The sequence below is a fragment of the Dryobates pubescens genome, chromosome 23 (genome assembly GCF_014839835.1).
Source record: "Dryobates pubescens isolate bDryPub1 chromosome 23, bDryPub1.pri, whole genome shotgun sequence".
Taxonomy (NCBI): Eukaryota; Metazoa; Chordata; class Aves; order Piciformes; family Picidae; genus Dryobates; species Dryobates pubescens.
Window position 1 is genome coordinate 10,811,286 of NC_071634.1, and position 24,709 is coordinate 10,835,994.

Below are 24,709 nucleotides of genomic sequence, written 5' to 3' on the forward strand. Positions count from 1 at the left end.
GTAGCTATCGGGAAGCAAAAATGGCACAAGCTCAAGCAGCAGAGGTGGTGAACAGTCGATGACGTGGACCAGCTGAACTGCAAGAAAAACTGTGTGCAAAGCACAGACTGAAATTTGAAAGTTGAAAAAAGTTGTTTAAGATGGAGAGTTGGGAAAAACTAAGAAGGTTAGCCTTTTCTTTCAAAGAAGGAAAAGCAAATCATTTCAGAGCTGGAAAGGCAAACAGATAATTTAAAGTATTTCTGGAATGTCAATTCAAGCTGAAAATATTAAAGCACAAGATTGAAAGGTAAAGATATCTTTCTTCTCCTTCACATTTTCTTGGAAATCATTTTTGTGTTAAAAGGGCTACACAGAAAGCTACAACTAACAAGTCTGTTCCCATGGACACACTGAACTCCCACATGAGCACAGAGTGAAAAAAGATGGTTATGATAATACATCAGATAAAGTGGGAATTATGATTGAAACAAAAAAATAGATAACATAAGGTAAAGAGTAACCAAGGCAGCACAAAGAAAGCTGAGGAACAGATTTGTCATAGCAACAGAATATCTGTTGAAGGTGCAGAAATCAGCCTCCAAAAACATCCCAGTTTTCTCAGATAATTTTTAGGCTCTGAATTAAGACCTGAGATGTACTCCTCACAAAGAGTCGCCAGGCAAGATCATTTACCTGCTGAAGGAGCTGAGACACTCCACAAGATTCATTGTCAGATGCAACGAACTGTGACTCTTGTGAGAATCTGAATGACCCTGTTTCCTGGTACAAAGCACAATTTCAGTTAGAAACAAGGATCATGCCAGTTTGGAAACTCAAGCCACAAAAGAATGTGTTGCTCTTGATGTCCTATTCAAAAGGGAAAAGCACTTAAGGAATGTGTTTTCAAGTAGAGATTTTTCATGGTTTAGTTTAAGCTTTTAGCAGTGTGATGACACAATGTGGAAAAATGAGGTCTTCACTGCAAAAGGAAGATTTGGCATTACTCTGAAGAGCAGGACCACAATGGGAGATAAACAGAGCTTGAGATAAGTAAACCAGGCAAAACAACACTCTTCCTTCTCATAAACATAGTTTTGCTCCATCACTGCTTTGGAACCGGAACTAAAAGCACAAGCACCGGATGGGCAGAGCATGTGGCTGTTACGGTAAGCACACTGCAGAGGCTGGAGATGGTCATGTTAAAAAGCAGAAAATGTATGAGCAGCTTCATTTTCTTATGTTTTGATGTGTTTTGTTACACTGTAATTCACACATGACCATCTTCTCAATGAAACTGGCTGATTTGGGTGGCGTTTGAAATCGTGATGATTTCATTCTGTGCTGAGGCAGCAGGATTTGTAATTTTGTAGTTGCTTTCTTCTTCCTTGCTCTGTTGATACAGCATTTTTTTACCAAAAAGAAAGAAAGAGAGAGAGACAAAGTAGTTGCATTAGTTCCTGGAGAATAGGACCAAACTTGGTGGTTGACTTCCAATTACAGCTCCAATTCCAAATTAATGCAAATATAGCAAAAGCATTTCACAGCCTCCACTTGTCGGACTACACTTACTGAAAAGAGTGTGGATGAAGGTGAACTGCAGTCTGAAGAACTTTTAGAGCTATTACCAGAAGAGGCAAAAGACAAGAACCAAACTTGCCTCCCAAAGCTCACATTTAACAATTCCTTTTAGCCATGGTTTCATAACCTTTTAGAGGTGAAATAGACTCTTAAGGAAAGCATCAGATGCAGAATTCCAACAGACTGAATGTGTCTCTGAACTAGTCACAGATTGCCTTTTGAATGGCAAATATCCTTTTCTAATCTTTTGCCTTGAATGAAAACAACATACATTTTTTTTCCAAATTAAGTATGATTATTATTTTTTCTGTGATAAACTTAGTTAGTTTTATGAAATCCCCTGTTTAGGGGAAAATTGCCCTCTTTTCAAACCTTCCATGCCTAATTCCTTCCTGAATAAGTCTAATTGAATCTTTTATGGGGATCTCGTGTTGTGAACCGCAACTCTTTTCAGACATGCTGAATTACCTTGGGGCTAATGAAATGAGACTCTCTCATAAATAATAAATGTGCTTAGAATTGAGGACTGTTCATGTGACTATCAGAGGCTTGGACTCTTTTATTGCATGCTTAGACTGCAGTACATCAAGAACCTAAAAATTCAGTGGAGGGGGGTTCCTCATGGATCCCTCATCTGGGAGACAAGAATTTTGTTGCTGTATTAAAATTCCCCGTAATGAAGGATTTGATACCCTGAATTTCCATGTTAAAATTGATACTTCCTGGATTTTCCAGGAACTAGCAGATGCAAGCAGACATGCTGAACATGTAAACAGTGCTGGAGAAGAGTCGTTGAACCTCAGGATAAAAGAGCTGGAAAAGTTAGAACAAAAACTGAAAGGTGCTCTGGAGAACTACATGGAGTCAGATACTGTCCTAAGAAAGAGGTAAATAAAAGGCCTTTTCTTTTGTTCATTCAAAATTCATGTGATGTGGCAAATGTACTCTTCCCTCTGTCCCAGGTATTTGCTATCAAATGATACATACAAAACTAGCAATGAGAACGATCTTTTTGTGGTTTTAGGGTGCCTGATTAGATGCATGTATGTGTTCCTTGGGGCTGCCAGAATAGAAATGCAGGTTCCATTTTAGGTTTTTATCTTTTAAATCAGACTTGCAGCATGATCTAAAGTCTGGTGGCGACAACCGGACAGCTTTCTCGGGATGTTTCGTTCTTGTATATTCACAAAGTGTAAATTCTGCTTTAAGATATATTGCTCTTCTTTTAAGTCAGGAGTTTGTTTAGAATTTTGCATTGCAAAAAAAAACCCCTCCCCCATTTCAGAAAGCAGGTGTGTTTTGTCAAAATCCACTTTGTAGGCAGTCACAGATCACAGGATGTTAGGGGTTGGGAGGATGTCCAGAGATCATCATGTCCAACTCCTCCCCTGCCAGAGCAGGACTGTAGAATCTATTGCAGGTTGCACAGGAATGCATCCAGATGGGTCTTGAAAGTCTCTAGAGGAGGAGACCCCACAGCCTCTCTGGGGAGCCTGTTCCAGTGCTCTGTGAGCTTCACACTGAAGAAGTTCCTCCTCCGGTAAAACAAATAGTTACTCACAGGTTGCCTGTAATCTTAATTTTGATGGGAAACATTTAACATCATCATAAAATATGAACTTGCAAACTGTGAACCTGGAAAACTCCTATGGTAAATGTGGAGGCCAAAGTGTAGTGGTTGTCTTTCCAGTAGGTTGTTATTTGATAGAATAGAATAAATCAGGTTGGAAGAGACCTTTGAGATCATCCAACACCGTCAAATCAACTAAACCATGGCACCAAGCACCCCATCCAGTCTCTTCCTAAACACCTCCAGTGATGGTGACTCCACCACCTCCCTGGGCAGGACATTCCAATGGCCAATCACTCTTTCTATGAAGAACTTCTTCCTAACATCCAGCTTAAACCTCTCCTGGCACAGCTTGAGACTGTGTCCTCTTGTTCTGGTGCTGGTTGCCTGGGAGAAGAGATCAACCCCCACCTGGCTACAACCTCCCTTCAGGTAGTTGTAGACAGCAATACGGTCTCTCCTGAGACTCCTCTTCTCCAGGCTAAGCAACCCCAGCTCCCTCAGCCCCTCCTCGTAGGACTTGTGCTCCAAACCCCTCCCCAGCTTTGTTGCATACCAAACTTCAGTGCCCATTAATTTTGTAAATGTGTTTGCTTATGGTTTTCATATTAATCCAACAGAAAGAATGAACATAGCCTTTAACAGATTTGAGTCTCCAGTGTATTACACAAACTGCAGTAGGCTTGTTAAGAATTGAGTGCTATTATTAGTGATTAACAATTGTTTCTCTTTTTGTCATTGGGAGAAAAATGGAAAAATAAAGGTAAATCGATGCATGGCTGAGGAGTGCTTATCCATCTGGAACTATACTGTGTGGTATTTACTTAGCAAATATCTTCATTCTCGCTATCACAGGATGAAAGAGCTGGAGCTGTCATACAAAGCACTTCTTGTGATGACTGATCAACTCCACATGAAGCTGCACCGGATTGAAAATGCAAATGCGCGTGTTAAAGGGAAACTGCGAGACATTCAGGAGGACCTGATCGACTTGGTGAGGAGGATATTGTTTCAAATGGCCTAGTTTAGCTTCTCTTTGTGGCAAGCATAGAATCACAGAGTGGTTTGGGTTGGAAGGGATATTCAAAGCTATCTAGTTCCAGTACTCCAGCCATGGGCAGTAACACTTTCCATGAGACCAGGCTGCTCAAAGTGCCATCCAACTTGGCCCTGAACACCTGCAGGGGTAGGGCAAGCGAGATTATGCCTTCTGATTCTGTTTATCACAAGATACACTTCCATATTCTGAGCATTTTATCTCCAAGTTGAATACTCTGAGAGGACACTAGTACCATGTGGCAAGACATGTAAGAATGAATAGTTTTTGCTTTTTTCAATTACAAGTGAAGTGTATGTGTACTTATTCCCATCGACAGATAACCAGCCAAAGGATCCCCACACCTATCTGATCACGTAACATTTCAGCCTAGCATTCCTTGTGTTCTTGCTGGTGAACCCCTTGGACTGGGTAGTACCAAAGATCAAAAAGTCTGACCTAAAGAAGTCCTTGAAAAAATGCAGTAATATCTCCGTGCTTTCAGACTTACTTTAAAGTTGCTATGATGGCCCTATGATACCCTTACACTACTCAAAATGAGGGCAGCATGGAGATGATGAAAGCCTCTTCTGTCTTTCATTGACACCTTTTGCCTCTGTATGTCTTCTGTATTCAACCATGCTTTGATGAACACGAAAATATCAAAGTCTCTCAAATTGATTCAAAAGTCATCTGTTCCTGTTCATGAAAGGAGCTGGCAGATGACAGGTGTGCTGAAGGGCAAAGAGGGAAAGCTTGGCCTTTGGGAGGTGCAAGCTCTGTTTTCTGCAACAGAACTACAGCTCCTCTGCCTGTGACATCTCAGTGTCACACTACTGTCCATGTTAAGGATCAGTTAGTGTAGTTCAGTGCTGGTTATATGAGTTCCAGCTCAAAGGTTGCTTTTAATTTGATATGAACTGTAAAAGAAAGTGTTTAAGCACCTCCTGTATTTTATGTAAACTGCTTGGTTTGTTTGGTTTGTTTCCTACTGAGATGTTTTAGTGGTGGCTGAAATGACAAAACAGTAGGTCACTTTTGCTTTAAGTGCAGGATTTTACTGGCTTTAAAAATTTCTACTTATGTTATTCCTGAGTTTTCAGAAAACAAGGGCAGAGTGTGTGGCAAGGGAAGAAGAGATTTAGTATTAGGATGTTAACCAGTTAACTTTCTCAAATGATAGATTGATAACCAAGAAAAGTCAGAGAAGAAGCAAAAGGAAAAATTACGTTGGCTTCAGGAGCAGCTGAAGACAAAAGAAGATGAAATAAAAAGCCAGTCAGAGTATTTTGAGCACTACAAACAAAGGCAGAGACAGCAGACAGCAGTGCTGAGAGAAAGGGAGCGTTACCTTCGGGGTGAGGTATCTAGGCTGGAAAAGCAAGTCCTAGACCTTAGTGCCCATACTGCTCTTTTAACATCTGAGTTAGAAGAGGGAATGGTGCAGTATCTCCAACAGAAGCTGGAATCAGCATTTGGTGGGACTCGGGACTATGAGCATTCTGACATGGAAGTAATGGAACTGAAAACTTGCATTCAAATTGTGGAGCATGACATGAAAAGCCACCTTGAAGCATTTCAGCAAAATTTGAAGTTCTTAAGCAAAAAAGAAGATGACAACAGAAGAGAACAGGCAGACCTGCTGACTGAACTCCAGTGCTCTCAGGACACTGAAGACTTTCTCAGAAGACAATTGGAAGAATCTTCCCATCGTGTGTATACTCTGAAATTATCTGAAATCAAACTACATGAGAAAATTGACAAGCTTTTGGATGAAAACAGGGCTTTAAAAGATCACAGTAAGGTGGAAGTGAAAAAGAGGAAAGAAAAGGACTCAGGACATCAAAGACTGGAGAATGAAGATAGCAGCGTTGAACTGGTAAGTAGAAATAAGGTAAAATACACTTAGTTTTTCTCTTTATATCTGCTTGGTTTACACATGTTATTAGATGTGTAACCAAGATTCAAGTGTGAGGCTTCTTCCTTCCTGCATGCTGTTCCTTTACTTCTGTTGATGCTTTAGTACTTCAGTGCCTAATTCACACCCACTGAATTAAATATCCAGAGCTTCATTGTGTCAGTACTTTTATTAGGGGCACATTGAGGACTTGCTTCCTTAAGTTTTTGAGTGACACACTCAAGGAAAAGGTCTCAGCTGACACTGGAAGTAGAGCCCAGGAGAACTTCTGAGACCTCTCTCCCATGGACACCATGCAGTGCAGTAGTGTATTTATGGTTGGGTGAGTTTTCACATGTTTTTCATGCCCAAATGATGAAGAAAATAAAGCATAGTTGACAATAAATTTTGTCTGAGAGATTTTTCTGGATAATGGTAAACAAGGGATGATGGACACAGTAGTAATGACTGGGGGTGAGTTGAGATGCTCAATGGGTTGCAGCTCCACAGCATTGTGATATGCCCTGTTTGCGCTGAATAAAGATTTGCTTGCTTCAAGCACTCCAACATTGCATGGGAAAGTTCTGCGTATGCTGTAATATGGCATCCAGCTTCTGCCAATTCCTTTTGCTGACAAAGAGCAAGTCTTTTCACAGAGAGGACTCAAACAAAGTTTTATTCTAGATCCACTGAGGTAGAGGAGGGTGTTTTTATTCTGAGGATTTGTTAAATAAAGTGAAATCAGCTAAGCCTGACACTCAGCCACTCCATTCAGATTGTGACCTGACTCTTGATTTTAACTGCAGTTAATGGAGAGGTAATGAGCATGAACAAAATCCTTTAGTATGGGAGGACTGTCAGAACTGAGAGAAGGTGAAGAGGATCTTTTGTCCATAAAAGCTAGAAAAAAATAAGTTTTTAGCCTGGTAGTTGAATATGCTTTTGCAGAGATGGTGGTTTTGCAGCATTAGTGGCTTTACAGCCCCAAAGTAGTGAGCTCCAGGATGTTACCTTTGTGTGCGTGAGAGAAAGTGGTAAGATCATCCTGAAGTAACTGGCAGCATATGGGTGACCTTTGTGGAGAACTCAGAAGCTGTGCCTCACTGCATGTATGTATGCAGCTGCCCTGAGGTGGCTTGCAAAGCCAGAGAAGTAGGGGAAAATTGCTATTGGTTTGAGAAAAGGAGAAAGTGTTATCTGAAAATGTGGAAGCAGGATATGTCAACTGACTAACTGCCTGACATCAACCCAAAACCTCTAAATAAAACAGGACCTAATATCATAGAGTCATAGAATCAAGAAGGTTGGAAGAGACCTCAAAGATCATCAAGTCCAACCTGTCACCCAAGACCTCACGGCTACTAAACCATGGCACCAACTGCCATGTCCAGTCCCCTGTTGAACATCTCCAGGGATGGTGACTCCACCACCCCCCTGGGCAGCCTTTCATTCCATGCAGTAGCCTAAAAAAAAAAAGTAAATAAATTTCCCTTTATTATTTTTAAATCATTTCTCTTCTATGCATTACTTTAGAGCTGTGTTGTAGGAGGTTACTGAGTCTCAATTACCCAGTCTGGGGTATAAATGAACAAGCCATAATTTGTGTCAAAATGGTTTCCTTTAGTCTGCTTCACAATAGATTACATTCCTTAAATGCTGTGTATAGTATCAGTTGCATCTATTTTGTGTCTTCTGCCCCTCCTTTTGGTATTGCTACAAAATGACTTGATTTTTTTCTGGTAGGAAATGGTATGAGATAGCAGGGGGGAAAAAAAATCAGTATCTATGATAAAAGGAGGAGGGAGACATCTGCTGTTGTACTGTAAAACTGAAGAGGGCTTTTCCCCCTAGCGTTTTAGCAGCACCTATTGAAATGGAACTTCCTAATCTCATTACCTTGATCTTATGGTATTCAAGCCAAAATAGAAACAAGAAAAATCCTATCTGAGCTCATCCTACTCCCTCAACAGCTATAAAAATGAGATGTTTTGTGCAATAGAAGAAAGATTTTCACACTGTTACATTTCTGGATGCTGCTTATACATGATTTTTTTTTCAGTGACAGGGGAAACTGGATCATTTGTGTATTTCATAGCCAGGAAAAAAAGGTAGTTTGTGAAGACAGGCTTAGCAGATCCTGTGAAATACATGTTGGATGAGATTGGCATTTGGATGAGGTAGTATTTACTGAGCAAACACATCAGCTGTTCTTGAAAATTAGCCTTAGTCATTATTGCATCTTCACGTGAAAATGCTGGATTCAGTTAGGTGTTTTGTTACGCTTCTGAAGAGGTGAGGAACTGTAAAGGTGAGGTACTGCAGAGGTGAACTGGATCTCACAGAGAGATGTACTCACATAAGCCTCATCAGAGTTTCCAGTCTTGGTTTTGGCATCCTGTCTGCAAAATTCCAGTTAAAGCCTGTGCCTCAATGAAAAATGGAGAAAAGCACAGGTAGTTTCATGGGGTTGTGCCTTGATTTATCAGTTTTTAGATGTGAAGGTTAGGGGTCTGTTGAAGCTGTTGCTTGAGGAGAGGTATCAAACACCAAGCTATGCCCCTTTCTACAGCTGTCAGATGGTGTCTTGAATTAACAGTGTAAGGTTCCTGGCTGTCAAACACTGTATTTTCCTCATCATTTTGTGTAACTTTCTCTGTCTCTGGATTTTGAGACAAAATGAAGAGCTGGTATATTTAAAGATGAACATGAAAGTAGCTGTAAATCATAGCTACTAAAGATGTTATTCAAGATGAATACAGGTGTGCATTTGTACTTACTGGTATCATTACTACCATTGCAACTCTTTAAATAATGTGGGCACTCTTTATATGGAAATATTCTTTTCTCATCTGTCTGTAATCAAGTGTTTTGTGGCTAAAGTGGAAAAAAAATTATGATTACCAACACAGAGTAATATGTCCCAGCTTATATTTTTCAGTTTGAAGCAGGACTTGATGATCTTTGAGGTCTCTTCCAACCTTGTTGATACTATGATTCTATGATTTCTCTTTTGCTGTTGCCAGGTCACCATTGGAACAAAGAGAACAGGTACTCCAGAAGATAATCCCCTGTTGTTCAGACTGCTTCTCCCTTGCTCTAAGTTAGCTAACGATGAGGCAAATATGGAAACCACAGATGAAGAAAACTTGGTTCTCTTGACGGATCAACCCATAAATCTACCAGCAAAGACATTCCCTGTTTCTGTGGCTGAAGATTTAATGATAAAGAAGCTCCAACTTACTTTGTTTGAACCTGAAAGCTACCATATATCAGCTGTCACCACAGTGAAGGAAGTGAGTCTGGATTTAAGTGAGGAAAATACCACTCTTTGCTCTGATGGTCTCTGCCTTGTTGCAGAGGGAGGATTTTCTGACAAGACTTTTGCACTTGGTCGTGGAAATGTGCCTTGCACTGTGACTGAAATTTTCACATCATCTCTAGAGAAATGCAATGTGGAAAGACGTTGGGAAAACAAGAAAATTCTGCCAAAAAGCATAAGTGAAAATAAATGTCCTGATAAAATTGTTGATGATGGAAAGTATCACCAAAAAGTCTTTAAAGGGAGAGCTGAAGGAGAAGAAATACAGAGTGAGGAAGCCCAACCACAACAGGCAGCCTGCCTTCCTGAGGAAAGTTCTGAATTGTTAAATAAAACTGAACTGACTAGGCCTGGGAATCAAGGAATGGTAGCCAAAACCAATCTAGATAGCCCACAAGAAGTCCGAAACTTATCTGTCCATTTTAAAGCCGTTAAGAAGCATTTTGAAAGTAGCCCTAAACTAAAGGAGAAAGAAGGAAACCTCTCAGGAATTTGCATTTCTGATATGAATAGGTTATATAGTGGAGAAGACATCGTCAAAATGGAGGAGAAAGGAGAGCAACCTCAGAACCCAGCTTGCCAAGCAAACTCTTCCAGTAATATTGGCCTGAAAGAAAAGAATTCTGTCCAAACCCTGAAACTCTGTGAATCAAATGAGAAGAATGACTCAAGTCAAAAAATAGCTGCTGAAAACATGCAATATGCATGCTCTCCTGGATTGTTTTGGTCAGAGGAAGAGGGCTATCTGCTGAACTTAGTGTCTCCTAGACGGGAGAGGGCTGCGTGCTTAACCAAAATGCTGCTGTCAGGGAGCGCTTCTTATGAGCGCTTCTGTCATCTGTCCCCACTGGAAGCTGGTAGTGAACTGGAAAAAGTGTTGGCTGTGTGTTCTCAGAGGATATTTCTACTGATGCAGGAGAATGAAAATTACTCCAAAAAAGTCTGTGTGTTACAAGAAGAGAATGAGAGATATGCTCAGATGATGTGTGCACTGGAAGAGGAGATGGATGCGTATATTCAATACATTTTAGCAACAGATGAAGCTAACATTGTTTCATTCCAAAACTTACTGAATGAGAAAGAAGTTGGTGGTGGATGCTATAATAACTTATCAGAAGAAAACACCACGAGCCCAGGAACACTTGTTGTTGAAACCTTCTCTAAGAACCTTGCATGTGTTGAAGAGAAAAATAGGAATTCTGAGACAGACTCATTGACAATTGCATCAAATAAACTTCCCAGGAGTGTTGTATCCCTGAATGGAAGGAAGATGAGATATTTCCAGCTGCTTTCTGACCTGAAAGAAGAAAGAAATAGATGCTTTGAAGAAATAGCTAAATTATTACAAGACAAGGAGAACTATGTGGCAAAACATAATGAATTAATACAAGAGAGAGAGGGACATATACAAAGAATATCTCTGTTAGAAGGTGAAAAAGAAAATTTATTGAGATGTTTGGCAGAGGTCAAGTGTGAACAGGACAAATACAAGACCTTGGTTTCAGAACTTCAAGAATGCAAAACCAGCTGTCATCAAACAATTTCTGATTTACAGGAAGAAAAAGGTGCTCTGAAAAGAGAAATGGCCAGAATCAAGAAAGAAACTTCAGAACAACTTGATGAATCTCAGAAAGCAAATGCAAACTGTATCTTAGAAAATAACAAATTGAAAGAGCTTATGTCTTCCTTGGGCTTCAGCTATGAAGAGCTAGGGAAAGAGAAATGTTTGGGAACAAAGGGAAAGACAGTAAAACTAAAAGAAGAGAGCCAACAACGTGGTCTTAATCCAAAGAGCATTGGAACAGCATGTAGTGGAACTCAGACTGAGGAAATTCTCATTACAGACCCTTCAAGCTATTTCCCAAGAAAAGAGGTAAATAGCGTTTCTTGTCGTTACTATCAAGCAGGATCTTCTAAAGAGAGGGGGGATATGAATGTCATTTGGAGGACAAAGCTAAATTAACTTTGTAATGTAGAAAATGTTGTAGTCTCCTATGTGCTGGAGATCTGAATTGCTAATTTTAACTTTGAAACAGAAAGCAAAATGCCAGAGCCATTTTTTCTGAATGCTGTATTAGAGTTTTAAATCAATACCACAAGCTACACACTTTAAAATAATAAAGATTGCATTATTCAGGAACTGTTGAAATTAGTTATCTTATTGCAAGATAGCTCTTACTGCAAGAGCTTCTGGTAGAGCAAATTTCCACAAGCATTTGTTATCATGGTGAAGCATTCAGAGTTGTGAAGCAATCATGCCTTACTGAAAATACACTTATGTTTATAGACTCATAGAATCTTAGAATGGCTTAGGTTGGAAGAGACCTTAGAGATCATCTACTCCAACCTCCCCACCATGGACAGGGACACCTCTCAACTAGATCTGACTGCTCAAGGCCTCATTCAACCCAGCCTTGAACACCCCCAGGAAGGAGGCATCCACAACCTCCCTGGGCAACCTATTCCAGAGTCCCACCACCCTTTAAATGAAGAACTTCTTCCTAAGATCAGTCTAAACCTACCATCCCACAGCTGAAAACCATTCCCCCTTGTCCCATTGCTAGACACCCTTATGAAAAGTTCTTCTCTAGACTTCCTGTGGAGTCACTTCAGGTATTGGAAAGCAGCTCTAAGGTCCCTGTGAAGCCTTCTCTAGGCTGAACCCCAGCTCACTCAGCCTATCCTCATAGCAGAGGTGCTCCAGCACTTGAATCATCTTTGTAGCCTTCCTCTGGGCTCACTCAAACAGCTCTGTGATCTTATGCTGGGGACACCGGAACTGGATGCAGTATTTGAGGTGGGATCTCACAAGAGCAGAGTAAAGGGGCAGAATCCCCTCTCTTGACCTGCTGGCCACACTCCTCTTGGTGCAGCCTAGTGCACGATTTGCCTTCTGGGCTGCATGAGCTCATGGTGAGCTTCTCACCAATCAATACACCCAAGTCTTTTTCAGAGCTACACTCGACACACTCTGCACCCAGTCTGGATCTGTGCCTGGTTCACTTACTGATTTTCATTCTGATAGGGTCTCTATTTTTTAGTGTTTTGATTTTTTGAGACATACACCTAAATACAGGATCTTTGCTTATAGTGTATCTCTCATCCATGTTTTTACCCTGTAGTCATAAATCATACTCCGCAGTGAATTTCTCTGGAGAGCACTCTGTCATTGTAGAAGCAGAATTGTTACTTCAGTGAGAAAAATCATCAGGGGAAGATTTATCTCTGATAGCTTGGGTTTCTGGAAATGTTTTTAGTAATTCAGGGGGGGAAATATGTGGTGTTCTGTGAATACCTGTGTGCCATTTTCTATGGGTGAGAGGAGTCACGTCTTTCTGTTGTGTATCCAGGGCAGCATGTCTGAAAGCTGCAGTGTGATGAAAGAGCAATTCGAAAAGGTAAAAGAGGAACTGAAAATACGGGAAAAGGAATTAGAACAATCAAAAAAAGAGGTAACTTCCTATTCTGATGTAATTCTCAGGAGCACTTTTGTTTATTTATTTGCATGGCTGTCCTTCTTTCTACATTTGCAAACCAGGGGGGTGCCTAATCTGCTGAGATCTCTAAGAGTTACTTGAAGAGTCTCAGTCATTTCTTCTCATAAGATTGTCATCTGTTGTGTCATTCCATTTATTTTAATCAATTTGAAGCAATTTAAAACCTGTGATATGGAGATTAGACTCAAGTCTGTGGCTGTAAGCTGGTATTGAAAAATGGCACCACTACAAGACTGTTTACACTCAGTAATCCTGGTGTTTGGGGTTTTTTTTACACTTCTCATTAGGCCCAGAAGTGGTACAGAGAACTTGGCTTTGCTGAAACAAGATATGAAGAAGTCAAAACTCATTTGACACAGGCTCTCTCAGAATTAGACCATCTTAAACAAGAGGCTGGGAACAAAAAGCTTGGAAAGCAGCGCTCCAAATTAATGGTATGTAGGTAAATGGAGTAGAGAAAAGTATATTCCTTAAGAGAATGTGTTTGGGATGCAGAGACACCCATTATTGTTCTTGGCAATATCCTCGAAGCAAGTACAGAGCACTTAGAGCTACTGGAGATATAAATGTGAAAGCAAGCAGCAGTTATTAACCCAATCTAGTTAAAGATGTCCCAGCTCACTACAAGGGGATTGGACTAGAAGACTTCTAAAGGTGCCTTCCAACCCAAAGCATTTTGTGATTCTATGATTATGCAGGTAGGCTGTCTACAGGATAGTCCAAAATTTGGGCTCTGCATGAGCATTATAGACACTTCAATTTTTTTTCTGGGAGAGGTCTTGTCCTGCTCACTTTAGCCTGTCATTTTCTGAGGCATGCATTTCCACGTGGTCTCAATGAAAGGTGTTGGAGGAATCCCCATTTATTTTAGTATTTGACCTTTCTGCCTTCTAGCCCAAATTTCCTAGATGTGGCCCAGACAAAATGAAACTATGATGCCAGGCACTTTGTAGACCAAGTTCCACTGCCAGTGAGCAGGTGATGTGGATTAATGGGGAGTCAAAGTCTGTAACCAACATGTAAAGGTCAGGCATGTATCCCCAAAGCCCAGGGAATCTTTCTATCACTATTTTACTTTTTTTGAGTGTGTCTTTTAGTGCTTTGTACATATTTTCTGTTCTACAACCCCCAGTGCCCAGGGATCACTGCTCTCAGCTGAGGCTCCAAAAGACTGGCATGACGTTATTCACTGCAAATAAAACAGAGCTAAGGCACCAACTTTAAAGACTAGAAAACTTGCCAGATTTTACAAGAATATGGTGCATTTAAATGCTGCATTTTAGTCTTGGGTATCCTTTGGTAATTTCTCAGTCACAGCTGCTGGGTCTTTCACACAAGCCATGTTGCTGTTAACTGGGAGATCTGATGAAGTGATCACAAATAAACCTTGCATGCCTCACTTGTGCTTTACAACTACAGAAAACTGCTAGCAGGTGAGCAAAATGCAAAAGGAAATAGCTTCTTGAAGTTTGAAAACAGAGAGAAATTTTTCTACTTCCCCACCTCATATTCCACTAAGCATCTTCAGTCAGGGAGGCTTTCCATTTTTTATTTAACCTACCTTTTTTGTGTGTGGGAAATAAGAAGATGAGGAAAATACCATGTCTCAGGCTCATCCTCGGGCTTTTGTCACTGCAACCCTCACCTAATCAACTTGCATGTGTCCAATAGTTGTTATTGTTCTTTTCTTTCAACACAAGAGGGAGCCAGAAAGTTTGGTACAAAGCTGGAATGTTGCACATCGAGCACTTGCTCCCCTAGAAAGAGCAGTATGAAAATGTCCTGTTTCTGGTGTTATCTGTGTTGCAGTGATGGGTTGCAAGCAGAGCTATGTGATCTATCACTTCAGTTTGCTGTTTTCTACGAAACCGTGCTTTCAGTGTGTTGCAGTCACCAAGACTGGCAAAACTGGAAAGGCTGTCAGGAATCCAGGGAGAATTTAACTGTGTTGTTTTCCATCTTGGCTGAATATTAGTTCTTCACAGAATCACAAAATGATAGGTATTGGAAGGGACCTCTGGAGATCATGTAGTCCAGCTTCCCTGCCAGACCAGGTTCACCTAGATCAGGCTGCCCAGGAATGCCTCCAGCCAGGTTTTGAATGACTCCAGAGATGGAGACTCCACCACCTCAATGGGCAGTCTGTTCCAGTGCTCAGTCACCCTCAAAGTAAGGAAATTCCTCCTCACGTTTAGATGGAACTTCCTATGTTCAAGTTAGTGCCCCTCTCCTCCTGTCTTGGTTGTATCAATGTGAGTAGCCATTAAAATCAAACCATCTTCCTATGTGTTTTGTCAGAAGGTTATGTGGGTTTACCACAGTATATCAACAATCTGACTAGGTTTTTTTTTCACTTAATCACAGAAATGCTTCATCTTTTAGACTTGCTTATACAATGTGTTATCAGAAATCTTGAGCAGCTGTGTGTATCAACTCAGTCATTTATTGTTTGTTTGGTTTAATGTAAATTTCCAACAGCAGAAATGGTTTTCACAAGGCTTTCATCATCCTCAGATTTCCTCCATTCTTAATCTATCCATTGAATCTGGCAGTGTCACTTCTGGGAGCTGACCTTTTGAAACATTTTTGACCTTTATACTTAAAATCTAAGCAGTTTTATTAATAATCTTCCAAAGCAAAACTATAACTGGGAAAGTGGAATTTGCTGTGTGAGATAAATATATGCAGGAAAAAACAAGAGGCATATTATATAGCAGCTGCAGCAGGAGACTGGGGACTATCACTCACTGTGTGACCAGAGGTTGGTCACCTCATCTTTCAGTGTCCCAGATATAAAGTGACTGTAATACAATGCTTACCTTTAAGGAGTATTGTGAAATCCCAGTCCTACACCTGTTCTCATGGGGGATCAAGAACTTCTTGCTCCTAAAACATTTAAGATTAGTGCAAGACATTACTTGCAAAATGTTTATGAAGGCTTGTAGTCATACATTTTATATCAACTTTACTTATTTATTTCCTTTTACATGCAAGGTGTGCATATTGATTGAGAAGCTTTGTGCTCCAAAAACATGACTGAGAATATCTGTATTCTTTTGTGTATCTAATTTGAACATCTGTGTATTTGCCCTCCAGCCTGTGTACACTGGGAAAGATGCCCAAGAAATAGAGGAGAATGAAATGGCTAATAAGAGATTGCAACAGCAAGTGCTGACCTTGAAAGCCCAGCTCAGGGACCAGGCTGCATTACAAAATCAGTTTCATGACTTGCAGAATGAAGTGGAACTCCTTCGGGCTCAGCTATGTGAAAAGGTATAATAAAGCTGCTTTCAGTGTGCTGAAGTGGTTGGGCAAATGCGAGCTTAGGCTTCAGATTCTACCCCTTTCTTCTCAAAGGAAAGAACTGAAATAGTCTTCTTTCCTGGGAAATGAGTCTGAGGATAATTAAATGGTTTCCAGGCATATTAAAATACCCTTGACTACTGAGAAATAAGGAAAAGATATAAAGTACCTGAGTGGTCCACGTTATGGAAAGATGACAGACTATAGTATCATTTGCTGACAGTCTCTGCTATAATCCCCATACTGTAATACAAATAACATGTGGGGGATTTTCTTTGTGGTTGGTGGTTTTTTGGTTTGGGTTGGGTTGGGGTTTGGTTTGGTTTGGTTTTTTTTACAGACCCACCTCCTTGGCTTGAATTGTCAGGACTTTTAACATTCCCAACTCTCTTGTTGCACTATATCAGATGACAAAACACGGTTGAGCTAGCGTTAGAATTTAAAAGTTTCTTTCTAATGAGTTTTGGTCCAGCATCTGAAGTTCTACATTAAGAGTTCTATTAACAGATTTCCAGTTAGATGTTTGGTTTGGGTTTTTTTCTATTAATTGATGATTATTCTGGTGAGAACTCCCAGGTGTACACAAGTATCATTACCTGGGCAGTTTTTATGCTTGGGCATTACATTTCACCTGGCATCCAGAGCAGGTAGACATTAACGTTGGCAAAGCTGCTGCCTTGTTGCCTGACATCACAGCTATCAGTGTGACTAAAGCTACTAAACTCTTACGTGGAAACAAATTCCTCCTAAGACTTTATTACCTTAGTTTTTGTTTCCTATTTCTTTAGAAACTATTTTTCCCAAAAGGATGGTGGTTACAATGTCAGCCAAATTGGAGTTGCCCAGCAAAATCTGGAACAACCAATAAATGGTGTTTGCTCAATAGTGTTCCTCATATCCTGATACAACATATAGAACATGTTTGTCCTCTGTCTCTTCTCTGAAATACAAGAGATTATTTTTTTTCCTACTTGGTGTAAATTTCATCCCACTTCCTCCATGATAAACCCACCTGTTACACAGTTCTAGGGTTTGGGTTTTGTTGGGGTTTGGTTTGGATTTTTTTTTTTTTTGTTGGTGGTGGGTTGGTTTTGTTGGGGTTTTTTTGGTTGTTTTTTGTGGGGTTGGTTTGTTTGTTGCTTGTTTGTTGTGGGTTGTTTTTTTCAGTGTGTTTGGTTTGCATTCCCTCCCCCCCTCCCAGCATTCTCATGTTCTGTGATTTAAACCACCCCTGGACAGAGGATTAGTGGCTTTTCCCAGGCATTCATTAGGATGCCTTTTAGCAGAATAGTGATGATGAAATGAAATTGTCTTGTAGTCTGGTATTTGTAGTGATGGATGGTGCATATCAGATGGTAGGTGAGTAAAGGGTGAGACGTGCTAGCCATATAAATGGGCAACTCATAAATGGGCAACTCTTAATTCTGTTTCGTCAGCAGAATGTTTTGCTCCAAGCCTCATCAAGAATTGAGTGTCACCAGGGCAGGGACCTGCTGCCTGCTTTTCCTTTGTTCCCCCAGAGCTCCTGCAATGTAAATACTTGTCTTTCATGTCCTATCTACACTGTTTCTTCCCAAGCCCAAAAGTTAATGGCTGAAGACTTTGTAACCTCTTTCAGCATGACAGAATTCTCATAAAGAGAATCCTTTTCTGATGCACATAGTATATTTACTGCAGGCTTTATAGAAATACACATTATCATGCAAAATAAATGCAAAGGAATTTGTATATTATTGCAAAATAATACTGTATTGATTCACAACAGCCATGGATTTTGCCTGGCAAGATATTGCTAATATTTTTCTGCATAATCAGAATGCAGATTTCCCTCAAATAGGAAATATTTTAATCATCAAGTACAGACTAAGTCATCTGTCTCACCCTGGCTCACCTCCTAAGAGAGTGCATGTATCAGTTGTGTGGGAGCAGAAAGATGTTGCTCTTCACTTCCCAGAGCCTGGTGTGGAATAGGCATGCAGCAAATCCCTTCCCATTTCTCTCGTTTTACAGCATAATATAAATAAGAAAAGGGAAAGCTTTCTGCAGCAGAGGCATCTGGAAGATCCACAGAGTAAATGGGAACATGAGTGCATAATGAAAGATACCAAGTCTTTAATGTGGTGCTGCTTTGATGGAATAACCTCACTCTGAAAACAATGAAAGCAGAAAATACATAAGCCTGGTGTTAATGCTGGTAGGGCAGTGTTTGTGTGCCAGGGTCTCTCTGTATACAAGCAGCTCCTTACACTGCTTCATCTTTGTGATACAGAGTCACACAATGATGCTGAGTGTGACTCAGATAAATTAATGCAGAATGTTTTTCAACCTTTCAGGAAAAAGAACTTCAGAAGAGAAAGTCTGAAGCCAAGCTGACACTAGCTCCTCTGAAGGTACTGTATTTTCCTGAGAGCCAATGTAAAATCTACACAGAGGTGTCTCCCTTTATTCACAGGCTTCTGTGTGTGTGCATGCCTTCTGCAGATGCCCCCAGCTTAGCTTTTGCTACCAAACTTTAGGCAAGGGCTTGTTGATGTTATTACTATGGGTACTCTTCAACCTGCCAAAAGAAAGACCTCACACAGCATGTCTTTCCAGTTTGTCTATGTGCACATCTTGCAATTGCAAGGTGCAGAGGCACCTAGAAAACATAGGAATACAATCTGCAGCATTGGGTCAAAACATGTGAAATTAAAGATCATAAACAAAACTCAATCTTGCAGTCTCAAGAGGAGCTGAGGTCAGTGTCTCTGTGTTCATGCTGCATAGGCTACTTTCCAGTTTGTCTATGTGCACATCTTGCAATTGCAAGGTGCAGAGGCACCTAGAAAACGTAGGAATGCAATCTGCAGCATTGGGTCAAAACACGTGAAATTTAAGATCATAAACAAAACACAATCTTGCAGTCTCAAGAGGAGCTGAGGTCAGTGTCTCTGTGTTCACACTGCATAGGCTAAGCTGGCTTGCCTCACCCAGAAGTGCCAGGAAAGGAACACCTTCATTAGGAGGATGCATGGAGAATTCCACAGGAGAGGAATTATTAACTCTGCTTTTGATGAAGAGGTGAAAAACTTGGTGAACGATGTGGCCCTGGCAGAGTACAGTGTTGTTTTTACACCAGTGTGTGATCAAGGGGTAAGTGTTTACACTTCCTTGTAAGATCCTCCAGTTTCCTCCATTGTACTGTCAGTGAATTTTGGTTTAGTTTGTTGTTTGGGCTTTTTAAAGCTTTTAGTAAGACTCAGTGTGTAGCTGAAGAGTACATTTCACAACTTAATATAAATATTGCTTCAGACAAGTCAGTGGAGTTGACTGTATTCATGATGTTTTGGTCAAGGTTTAAATGTTCTGGACCTTGTCACAAAGTACTTCAGTGCCCCCCTAATATTTTGACAGGGTATCCTAGTGAATAATGCAGCACATATTATTCCATTTCACTTTAAATTTCAATTTTCTTCCTGCATCATCTGAGATTTCTGAATAAATGAGGAAGGCAGATCTGTTTGTTCCCATGAAACATTTAGTTTTCTATGGATCAGTTTTCGGTGACAAAATTGTCAAGAGTCACTACTCCTAATTTAATAAATAGTTGTTACAATAAAGAAGGAAAAAACAGGACTGGTTTGTATTTATGTGATGCATTCCTTTGCTTTGTAAAATGCCATCTTGAATTCTATAGGCACATGTTAAACTGAGTTGACCTTCCATCTCTGAGGATTCACTTTTTGCATTTTGACTCCTAGTCTTGTTGCAACTCACATCTACAATTCCAGGGTTATGCCCAGCTGTCACTTCCACTTTTTTTTTTAGAATAGAATAGAATAAACCAGGTTGGAAGAGACCTTTGAGATCATCAAGTCCAACCTATCATCCAACACCATCTAATCAACTAAACCATGGCACCAAGCACCCCATCAAGTCTCCTCCTAAACACCTCCAGTGATGGTGACTCCAGCACCTCCCTGGGCAGCACATCCCAATGGGCAATCACTCTCTCTATGAAGAATTTCTTCCTAACATCCAGCCTAAACCTCCCCTGGCAGATCTTGAGACTGTGTCCTCTTGTTCTGGTGCTGGCTGCCTGCAACATTTACCTGGCTACAACCTCCTTTCAGATAGTTGTAGACAGCAATCAGGTCTGCCCTGAGTCTCCTCTTCTCCAGGCTACGCAACACCAGTTCCCTCATCCTTTCCTCACAGGGCTTGTGCTCCAAACCCCTCACAAGCTTTGTTGCCCTGCATTCAAATCTGTGTCTGGCCTTTTGTAATTCTTTAAGAAAACCCAACCTTTGTGTCTGGTTCTCAGAAGAAGATAAGTTTCAAAATTATTTTAAGAACTTCTTTCCCCCCCCCCTTATCTCTATGTGGAATTAAATGTAGATTGGATTGGATTGGTCTGCCCTACCTCTGTGCTAGGAAGCTCTGACTTCTGTAGAAAGCTTATGGGCATCAAGAAGTTACTCATGCTTAAAGACAAAAGTGAACTTCAGTTCTTTGCTCATTCTGGACACAAAGGATAGTTGGTCATTCCCTTCTCTTTGCCAGAAGTATTTTCTTCCTAATGCTCATCCCAATTAAAATACTAAAACACAGACACAGTGTGATGCAAACCTAATCATCTTTGGAACTTCTCCTCACACTTCACTGTCAGCATGCCAGACTACTCTTGGGCACAATAAATGGCTGTTGTTCCAATGGCTTTATTGTGCTGACTTGTACCAACTCAAGACTTCCAATCAGTTCAGCTGAGCAGAGCAGCATGCATTCTCAGCTTTGCCATTCTTCATTATTTTCACATGCTGGTGTTGTATTTCTCACTCAAAAAGTATTTGAATGTGAGTTGTTTAACTCATGTAGTGTCTCATGAATGTGTCCAGAGAAGGGCAACAAAGATGGGGAGGGGTTTGAAGCACAAGCCCCATGAGGAGAGGCTGAGGGAGCTGGGGTTCCTTAGCCTGGAGAAGAGGAGGCTCAGGGGAGACCTGAAGGGAGATTGTAGCCAGGTGGGGGTTGGTCTCTTCTCTCAGGCAACCAGCACCAGAACAAGAGGACACAAACTCAAGCTGTGCCAGGGGAGGTTTAGGCTGGATGTTAGGAAGAAATTCTTCATGGAGAGAGTGATTGCCCGTTGCAATGGGCTGCCCAGGGAGGTGGTGGAATCAACATCACTGGAGATGTTTAGGAAGAGACTGGATGGGGTGCTTGGTGCCATGGTTTAGTTGATTAAATAGTGTTGGATGATAGGTTGAACATGATGATCTCGAAGGTCTCTTCCAACCTGGTCTGTTGTGTTCTGTTCTGTTCTACTCTATTCTATTCTGTTCTATTCTGTTCTATTCTATTCTATTCTTTTTGTGGCAGCCCTGTGTTTTTCACTGAGGCCAGATATATACTGCAGTAAAAGAAAGTCAGTTTTCCTTCTCTTAATATTCAAGTCCCTCTAAAGAGGGCTAGGTTTTAAATTACTTTTCCTCACCATAAAACTGTACACCAGGAAGCTCTTTGCTTGTACTTTATTTTGAGGAATTTCATTTCAGATTGGTGTATTTGCCATAATAAACATTCGGCATTAACAGGGAAGGGATGTTTAAATTCTGTCTTCATCCAGAGCAAACTCCTCTTACTGTGTTTCACCGTAGTGAAAGCAAAGATTGTGTGCAGAATGGTGAAGAAAAGTTGCCTCAGTTTTTCAGAGAAAACCCAGCCTTTTGGGCAGCCAGAGGAATGGCAACATATGTCCAACACAGAGCTGAAATTTGGGAAGCATGAAGTTAATTTCCATGCCTTGGTGATATATTTTACTTTTAAAAGACTTTAACTGAGAAACCCTTAGAGCTCCTTATAGTGAAGTGATGATAAATCTGGACAACAGAAATAATTCAAGCTTTGTCTGACTTTGTGTTTGGAAAATGAAAAGCATGTGTCTGAAGAGGACACATCCCAGGGACAAGGGCTGCCTCCAGCTGGTATATGTGGCACTCGGCACAGTGCCATAGCTGGGATTCACATGCCCAATGTCAGACACAGGGTATGTGGTCATTTTTGGTCTTTTGTCATGTCCCATTTTAATCATCTTCTTTCAAACACTGAATTTTTTTAATTGGAAAGGCCTTGGCCTCATCTTTCTCTTCTTGCTGTTGTGGAAATAATTCGTGGACATTATTAACAGTTATTGTTTTTCTGCCTTACCCAGTGGAAAGGACACAGGACAGCATTCATCAGCTGATGTTAGCCAGTCATATTCACTGAATAGCTAGCAAAAAATAAAGGGTTGGGACTGGGCTTTGCAACATCTGCTTTACTTGGGGTGGTAATAGGGGGAAGCAAGAGAAGATATTCCAGATAACTGATAAGGAATGTGAAAAAAGAGGCTCCACTTTATTTTCCTGAATTTAGGTGTCAACATCCAATTTCAGAAACAGGCTTTACCCAGTTTGACTGGCTTGACCATGAGGCTGTGTCCATAATGCTTTTGGTATGTTGGAGAACTATACAGAAGAGCAAATGAGCTTGGCTTGCCTTTCACAAGGACATATCCCATCTGGTGCAGCTGTGCAGTATTTTGGGACCTTTTCTCTCTGGGGTGTGTGTGTGCAGCTGTGCCAGGGAAGGTTCAGGCTGGATATTAGGAAGAAGTCCTTCACAGAGAGAGATTTGCCATTGGTATGTGCTGCCCAGGGAGATGGTGGAGTCGCTGTCCCTGGAGATCTTCAAGAAAAGACTGGATGAGTCGCTTAGTGCCATGGTCTAGTTGATAGGATAGGGCTAGGTGATAGGTTGGACTGGCTGATCTTGGAGGTCTCTTCCAACCTGGTTGATTCTGTGATTCTACGATTCTATTCTATGCTAATTTTTTTCCCCCCTCAGGAGACTGAGACTGCAGCCTCTTCAGGTGACTGATGGCTGTGGTGGATAATGCTTCCATTCTCATTCACTTCAGTTTCTCTTGCACTGGAAGGATTTGACTTGATGATGTATTTTATGTATACTTTCCAGACTGGATCTGAAACCATCATGGCTATCTGCCCTCATTTCTCAGGGCTGAGAGGGAATTTGTGCAAGGAACATAGGGATAAATTGTAGTGCTTTTTATTGCTTTTCATGGAGTCATCTTAAACCTTAAGGATAAAAACCTCCAGGCAAGGAATATGTCCAGTGTAGTGAATCATTTTTTTTAAAGAATAGGAATAAATGTACTCAACAACCTCCTTTGTCAGGGGATTTCCTTCTGAGATACTTTTTGGTAGAATGTTATTTTGTTGGGGTTTTTTTTTTTGTTGTGGTTGGTTGGTTTGTTTCTTTCCTATTTCTACCCATTTCTTTGCAAGAATCTACTCACTGCTTTCCCATGAATCATGTTTGAAGGGAACAGGCCTGAAATAATGCTTTCCTTAAAATGATTTGTGTGTGGCTGGTGAAATCAGAAGCTTTTTCTGGAACTGATGATGAGATACATTTCACATTTGATGTCTGTACTTCAGTCAATCACATCCATGGCAGGTTATCTATTTATTGTCATAGCTACAAGAGACAGATAAAAGGAGGTATCCTGCCTGTTTTACATATCTGCTTTAGATAAGGTGAGAAGAGTTGTAGAAGTTGGACTCCTGTAGTTGTGAAGGGAGGCAGGAGGAGATACTCTTTGGTTGGATGAGCATCACTCTCAGAGGGGAGAACAAATTTAACCGTGGGCTTTTAGCCTTTTAGGGACAATGCTGATCAAGATCAAGGGACAAAGTTTTTTGCAGGAAGAAGATTCTTTTTTGACATTAAAGAAAATATGATCATTAAATTGTTGTAATTCCAAGGAGATGAAAGAGAGGTGAAGGTGGCTGTTATTTAGCAGTTCTTTTTCAAAAGGGTAAAATCCATTGCCAAGAGATATGCTATTTTTGACCTTCAGAGAGATTATTAGAAATATTGCAAGGTACACAATGTGGATTAAAACCAATTAAAGACAATCTGGCCTTCCCAGGGAAATAACTGATAGAGCTCTTCGATAATTACTCACTGTACAAACAGTTACTTATGTAACTCAAGAATTTGTGGTGGCTGAGGAGATGGTACATGCTCCAGATTAATGCCCTTTTAAAGGAAAATTGTGTTTGATGGACATACTGTGAAAACTTGGTTGGTGGAGTAGCAGCTTCACTTGTCAGGGTTTGTATTAACCCAACTTTCTACTGTGCTTCTCTGCTTTGGCAGCATTAGAGCTTGGTAGTTCCAAGAGGCAAAAGAGTATGTGGGTTGAACAGCTAAAGGGAAGGAAAGACCCTATAAAGAGGTTATTTTTCCAGAAATGAGATGTGCCAGTGTCACAGCTTTGATTTGGTGTCTGGTAGATTACCAGCTCTCCTGCCTGCGAGGACAGTGATGTGCCTTTGCATGGGTCACTGAGCTCCAGAACTTGTTCTGCTCCTGCTGACTCTCATCTATCACCAGGGATGCCTCTAACTGTGCTTCCTGTAGTGAGGAAATTATCATCAAATAATTTTTGATCCAGTCTCTTCATGCCTCACAACATTTCAGG

At 40.7% G+C, this 24,709-nt stretch overlaps 1 protein-coding gene across 1 annotated transcript; it reads left to right on the top strand.

The window, feature by feature from the left end:
• Nucleotides 1-491: 491 nt before the first annotated feature.
• C23H4orf50 (chromosome 23 C4orf50 homolog) lies at nt 492-21,752 on the top strand. The gene is made up of 11 exons (XM_054172090.1): nt 492-1,148; nt 2,296-2,447; nt 3,986-4,124; nt 5,350-6,045; nt 9,087-11,255; nt 12,733-12,834; nt 13,167-13,313; nt 15,976-16,152; nt 18,516-18,572; nt 19,132-19,314; nt 21,717-21,752. Exons 2-11 carry the CDS (start codon nt 2,419-2,421, stop codon nt 21,750-21,752), a joined length of 3,735 nt encoding a protein of 1,244 aa, XP_054028065.1. The 5' UTR covers nt 492-1,148; nt 2,296-2,418.
• Nucleotides 21,753-24,709: the final 2,957 nt, after the last annotated feature.